Source organism: Acanthisitta chloris, unplaced genomic scaffold (genome assembly GCF_000695815.1).
Source record: "Acanthisitta chloris isolate BGI_N310 unplaced genomic scaffold, ASM69581v1 scaffold20628, whole genome shotgun sequence".
In the NCBI taxonomy this organism is placed as follows: Eukaryota; Metazoa; Chordata; class Aves; order Passeriformes; family Acanthisittidae; genus Acanthisitta; species Acanthisitta chloris.
Genome location: NW_008685617.1, coordinates 1,364 through 8,310, shown reverse-complemented (window position 1 = coordinate 8,310; position 6,947 = coordinate 1,364). Strand labels below are relative to the sequence as shown.

The window sequence follows — 6,947 nt, the reverse complement described above, 5'->3', positions numbered from 1 at the left end:
TGAAATCGTTAAGGATGTTTGTAATGTTCTATTTAACCCTGGTTCCTTATTCCACTGGGATTTGAGAAATCTAATGGCAGTGTATTACATGTCAGCTTCCCAGAACGGAGAGTACACACAAACCCCAGGGCAGCAGGGTGAGACTATCCCAATATTCCTCTCTGGCGAGGGCCTTGGGAACCCAACTCTCATCTCTCTTGTTTACATGTGACTGAGCATTGCTGAACAAGTTGCTTAGCACTGTGTCTGTGGCTTTCATCTGTTGTTCTTGCTGCAGTTGGCATGTACCATATTGGCTGATGTGCAGCAAAGGAAATAGTCTTTGTGTGCTAAATGACTAGTCTGTACTCATGTGCATATGCAAAATGTAAGGAGTGTCCTCTGGGAAGCGGGTGGTCCTGAAACTCATCCGATTTCCCCAGGAGTTTGCCCTCCCTCCTCTTTTTACCATAATAAAAGGTTTATACAACAAAATCAGAGTTGACTTTTCTGCCAAGTATTACGTGTGTAAGCTCTTCTATCAACAAAATCTATGTTGTGAGGCCAGAGCCAGACCAGATGGGATGAATCTCTTATCTGTACTTTGCACTCTCCTTTAACGTCAGTAATAATAAGCCCTTCTGTGCTGAGGAGCTCAGCAGGTTGTTGAGGGAAAGTATTAAGCCATTTTTGGAATTTGTTTTAGAAAAGAGTTTCCCTATATGCATATAGTGCTATGAGAGCAGCACAGCTCATTTGGAAACAGCCAAATCCTTCATTTAAGTCTCTGCAAATATAATAAACTTCAGCAAATGGAGAAATGCAGCAGAAACTGTGCTTTGATTTTGTAGAATAACTCTTTGAGGCCTTAGTGGGTTTGGATTCAAGATCATTCTCAAGGCAGAGCATCTGTGACTGGAGTAGAATCACCTTACTCCAGCAGGGAGTCTGAGGTATGGTTTGGGATGGTGTCCCAGGGGCAAATGCACTTAAAAGAGAATAATAACAACATGCTTTCCCATCTTTGCTTGCAGCTCTGCTTCTTGTGTGTCTCTGGGCACTGAGTTCTCCCTTCCATGAGAAGCCCATGGGAGTATTTTTGTTCTTTGGTGTCTGGGATCTTTCTAGGTTACCTATCACCTTTGTGATGTAACTCCTTTCCCAACAACAGCATTTGTTTTTCTTGCTTCTGCATCTCGTCCTCCGAGCTGTTCACATTTTCACTGCTGTTGGGTCCAGACTTGTGTTGCAGCCATGGTAGTTCATCCATAAAGGAAGGAGTAGGGATGTTGTACTTGTCCAGGTGGATGTTTCTGTGCTACACCAGGAAAAAAACCTCATTGCTTTGCTGATACCCCCATGACTGTCAGCAGGATTCCTATCAGTTAAGCATGGACATTCTGGCTTTTCCACACCTGTCCCAGCAGGGCTGGCAGTGCACTGTGTCATGTCTAGTTTTGTCTGCCATGCCTGGCCACATCTATCCTGTGCTGTCACCTCTCTGTCATTCCTCCAGTGTCCCAGGCTTTGTGTGGCTCTGTTCTGCAATGCCTGCACAGAGATGCTTCTCCCAAGGGTTCCAAGGATCTCACCTGACGTGTGTGTTGGCTTTCTGTACCAGCCTTGGGCCCTGGGCTGCTGCCCTGATTCTCAGCCCCCTTGGGCTGTGACTCTGGTCCAGTTATTGCCTTGTTTGGGCCATTTCTCCAATTTTTGCACTGGAGCTTACCACAGGGACAGCCACAATCTGGCTCCAGAGTTTTCTTCCAGATATTTTTGGACAGTTTTTGCCCACTCCAAATGCCTCTGCAGACTGCAGCACTGCAGGGACTCTGCCTGCCCACCCACCTGCCTGCCCACCACTCTGCCTGCAGGGAAGGAGCTGTCAGGGACAGGGGGACAGCCCTGATTTGTATTATTCTGGGCACCTGATTTGGTTTAGGAGACAACTCCTCTCTCTCCTTCCCTGTTAGCAGGAGTGAAGAGCAGGCAGGACCGTGAGGGAGCTGTCGGAGCCGGATCAGTATCAAGTTCTCCCTTTGCTGTGGTTGGTGGCAGCTCTCCCTGAGCTCTCTATTTTTAACGTTGCCCCAGGGCAGGCCTGGCTCCCGTTGTTTTGGTGGATATGTGACTCTCAGAGAGGCTTTATGACCAGGAGAGATGGAGTAATGTTGGATTTGCCAGTCTGGGCCTGACCCATGTGATGGATGAAAGCGATACTGTGCGAGAGCCCCGGGTGGAGTGTGCTCTGCCGTAAGTGCTCAGATATGTGGAAGTGTTTATAGAGAGCAGTGGGGTGGGTGCAGCTGCAGAGTGAACATCCTTCAGTTCACTGACACTGGGACTTGGGAACAGGCAATCCCAGCTTGCCTCGGGGATACCTGGGCTGGGCTCGGGGATGGAGGTGCTCCTCTTGCTTTTCCGTGGGATTTCATAAGGTCCTTTCTCTTCTTTCCCTGCCTTCAAACAAACAAAGGAAAGGCCTTGGAGTTTCCCTGCTGCTGTAGCTTCCTTGTCTGATAAATCTTATTGTATATACTGCTAAGCAACTTCCTCAACACCCCCCAAGCTGCAGTCTCAAATTCAGATCCCAGCACAGCTGGGCCAGCAGGTTATTTTCTGGTTAACTCACAGGCTCTCTCCTTTATTTTCTGATGAGCTCATAGGCTCTTTCCTCTGCACCCATCCCAAGCAAAGCACCTCCTGTAATTGACATTGACTGGCTGGATTTGGAGAACATTCCTACAAATCCCTGTGTGTCCAACTGGGAGTTTGCCTTCTGTCCAGGGTTATAACAGTGATGAGTGCTAAGAGAAAAACCCAACCTGTATTTTAGCTTTGCCTATACTTGTTTTATCTCTGCATGAACAATATTTAATGTAGAACGACGGCTGTATCTCACTTATTGTCCAGCTGTGAGAGAAACTGGATAAACTTGCTCAGTTTTATGCTTCTTGCTGATTTCAGACTGGTTTTTTTGCAAGGCAGCTCAAGTCCTCCAGCAGCCTCTATGGGTTAACTTGAGATCTGCCTTTTTGAAAAAAAAACTTAGTCAGATATTATCCTTCTTTTGAAATGCACAAGTAGATAACAATTAGATGTGCTTCCTTTACATGAGGGCCTGGGTCTTGGCACTTGTTTTACAAGTGTGTTTCTTGGCTAAGGAGATAAAAAGCCGTGACAGAAATTCCTATAACAGGAAGACCATCAAAGTTGGTCTTCTGTTAATAATGCAACCTAAGTGGTCACAATTAAGAGCTAATTAATTAAGATTAAAACATCTTTAGACATTTCTCAAATTTCTATGGTACTTGACAGTCGAATTGTTAATGTTTTGTAGCACTGCAAAACAGTTTTCTGACTTTTTTTTCCCCTGCTTTTCTGGCTTTTGAGGAGAGAATGTACCTAAAGTTTCACAAAGTAATACAGAACTGATGGGTTTGTAATTGTATTTTGATCTAAGGATGGTGCCCAAGAGGCTAACAGGTGAAAAATGTCAAAAGACTTACACAGCAATGACCGTGTAGTGACTCCATTAAGTTTTGGACTTCAAAACCACCAGGACAAAGCCCTCAGTTTTTGGCTCAGTATTGAATTATTTGCATTTTTTTGCATTTAAGATATGAACCAGGAAGAGCAGGAATTTTCTGGCAGGAACAGGAGCTTCCTGCATAGTTTGATCGAGGCAGAAAAATTCAGCTAACAAATGCAGAGCACAAAGTGAACTAATACTGTGTATGTGTTATTGTGGCAATGTGATTCATCAGAACCCATCATCTGTTTTAGCTGCTGAGAGAATGGAACAGCAGGTACACACACAGAAAGTGTTTTAGCAGGCTGAGAGCAGAATACAAATCTAAAAGGAAATGCTGGAAATTAGGGCCAAACGTTAATGGAAATACTTGACTGCTGCAGTTTGCTGAGGAGAGAACAGATCGATGGAGAGGCTTGGAACTGGATGAAGATACGGGCACAGCACTTGCTCTCTCTGTGACAGCCTGCCCTGAGTTTCCTCTGTGTGTGTCTGTGCTGGGATCCCCCAAGCTGCCAGCCTCCTCCTCCTCCTCCTGCTTGGCCAAAGCTCCTCTGCTCCAGTGGTAGGTCCAGGTGCTATCTTGGGGACACCATGCTCTCTACAGCTGCTGAGCCCTGTGGACAGCAGCCACACGGTGCTGATTGCACCAGGTTGTGGAAAAAGGTGAGTTACTGCTGTTTTGGGGGCACAGGCCCTGCTTTTGGGAGTGAACTACAGAATCACAGAATGGGTTGGGTTGAGGGACCTTAAAGCCCATCTAGTTCCACCCCCCTGCCTTAGGCAAGGACGCCTTCCACTAGATCAAGTTGCTCCAACCTGGCCTTGAATACCTCCAGGGATAAGGCAGCCACAGCTTCTTTGGACAGCCTGTGCCAGTGACTCACCACACTCACAGGGAAGAATTTCTTCCTAGTATCTAATCTAGATCTACCCTCTTGCAGTTGCAGCCTATGAGGAATTTCCTGGGATAGAGTGGCCTGGCTATTGGCTGTGTGTGCAGTGATGGGTTTCCATCAGAGAGGCTGTGACTGCCAAAACCACTGCTGGAGCACATCTGTAACACTCACCAACTGGCCTGGATGGAGGTTTGGGGTTTGGGACTGCCCATGGGAGCCCTGCTCATGGGTTCCTGTTGGAATTAACATGCAGTTAATGTCCACAACTGTTTAAACATGGGGAATTGAACCTGGTTCATTGTAGCTGCCAAGGGTTGTAGCTGTATGTTAATATAAACTGATTAAAATTATTCTGATTGACCCATTTCTAGTAACTGTTTTGGGTGAAGAGCTCCTTCCCCCACAGTACTCAAAGGAGAGGGCAGTGTCTCTGGCATGAGTGTGTTACTGTACAGCAAATCCTGTGCATTGTGCCAAGGAAGTACTTGCAGGGCATAACACAGCAGTGCAGAGATTCTGAGATCCCTTGTATAAGTGTCCTCTTTCCTTACCAACTAAAGCCAGGCAGCAGTCAGGGGATGTTTTACTGCTGTAGATCTGACTGTGCTGAATGGTTTTCATGGCACAACTGTGTTTATTAAAGGATCATGCTTCTTCCGTGGCCCAGCTTCATTTTCAAGAGCACAGAAATTTGTTCAGAGCAGACAGATGGCCTCAAATCAGCTTCTGCTGCAAATGACTACTTGAATCTTAGGTAAAAGGCATGATTCAAACCTGACTGCTGGAGGTGCCAAGGAAAAAAATGATAGCTGCCAGTGCTGCAGTCTGTTGCCCAGCTCATTCCCAAAATCAGACTCTCGCTCCTGAGAGCTGACAGCAGGGTTCAGAGATGACAAATGATCAGAAAATAACACAGTCTGTGCGGGCCTTTGGTCTGATCCCTGTCCAAGCTGTCTCTGCAGAAGAGTCAGCATCAGCCCTCTGCAAATGCTGCTCTTTGGTCCCAGAAGATAGAGGTCACACATGGAATTTATGATTAATCCTCATTGTTAGAGCATGAATCTTCAGCAAAGGATAATTACTTTAATTAGTTCTCAGTGTGTTGTACTAGCTGTGGAGAGATACTTGCTTACCCTCTTCCCCTGAGAGCTGGTCTCTGAAGGACTATCTGAGGCAGGTGACGAGATTGTTGTGCCCCTGGGGCACAGTACAAGGCTCAAAGCAGTCTGACAGACGCAAGTAATGGGCCAGGAGAGGTTAAAATCTGTGGCAGGGCTTGGGCTGAAACTGTGTCAAGGGCTCTGTGATACTCAACTCAGTTTAATGACACAAACTTTCCTTCTTGGTTTATTTAAGAAATGGCTGTTTGCTTTCTGCCTGTCGTTACAACAGATATAAAGGATACATCAGCTCATGTTCAGCCTGGAGAAGAGAACATTGAGTGGAGACTTCATAGCAGCCTTCCAGTATCTGAAGGGAAGATGGGGAGGAACTCTTTGTTAGGAGCTGGCAGGGACAGGACAAGGGGCAATGCAATGCTTACAAATGGAAAGAGGGGAAATTTAGGTTAGATATTAGGAAGATGTTTTTTCCTGTGAGGGTGGTGAGACACTGGCACAGGTTGTCCAAGGAGGTAGTAGATGCCCCAGCCCTGGCAGTGTTCAAGGCCAGGTTGGTTAAAGCCTTGAGCAACCTGCTCTGGTGAGAGGTGTCCCTGCCCAGGGCAGGGGGTTGGGGCTGGATGACCTCTAAGCTCCATTCCAACCCCTAAAATTCTATGATTTCTGACTTTGGCCTGCAAGCTCTCATTGCCCAGGAGCCTTCAAAGCCCACCTCTCCTTGCACTCCCTTATTTCTGTTTGTTAAATTTCCATTTTATTTTGCTTATCTCTGCACACAACTGGTTCCTTACACACACATCAAGACATCAACCGAGTCATACAAATCCCATACCTCACTTTACACATTCCCTAACAAAATACAGTTCAGGCTTCCCCTTGATCTCCATCACACAGGTCTGCCTTGGAATGACAGAGCTATTTCTAGCAGCTCTTTCCCCAGTTCCTCGTGCCTTCCTCCAGTGCTGAACTCTGCAGACAGCTCCCTGAAGGTGAGGCAGACACGACGGTGCTGTATGTGCTGGCGGTGGATCGCGTGTTTCCAGCGGTACCGTGCGTCACCGTGCAGCACCACCAGTGACCTCCTGGGCAAGGCAACAGCAACTGTCACCTCCTTGCTGGGCACCAGCCTTGGGGACAAAACACACTTGATTCCCTCATCTCCTGAATTTCTGCATGTTGATGTCTGTGTGAAAGGTCCAGGGGGACTTAATTCCCCATTAGGGAGAGTGGGGAGTAATTGGATAGTGTCATCAGAGTCACAAGACATGGAGAGCAGAGTTTTGGAGAGCAGGTTCAAGCTAACTAGACGTTCCCCCCAAAGCCACCAGTCATCAAAATGGGGGTCAATGGCAGAACCTCTCTCTGGCCTGTAGTCCAGGTTACACTGTTCAACAGGTAGGAACCCACTGAGCACAG

General features: G+C 46.9%; 1 protein-coding gene across 1 annotated transcript in view; it reads right to left on the bottom strand.

Annotated features, from left to right (window-relative positions):
- Positions 1-6,417: 6,417 nt before the first annotated feature.
- ALKBH4 (alkB, alkylation repair homolog 4 (E. coli)) overlaps positions 6,418-6,947 on the bottom strand; it is a gene marked incomplete at its 5' end in the record, with an annotated part of 1,280 nt that continues 750 nt past the window's right edge. The window contains 1 exon segment of the mRNA XM_009079850.1: positions 6,418-6,947. This exon segment is cut by the window's right edge and continues 33 nt beyond it. Coding sequence (XP_009078098.1) covers positions 6,418-6,947 — 530 coding nt within the window.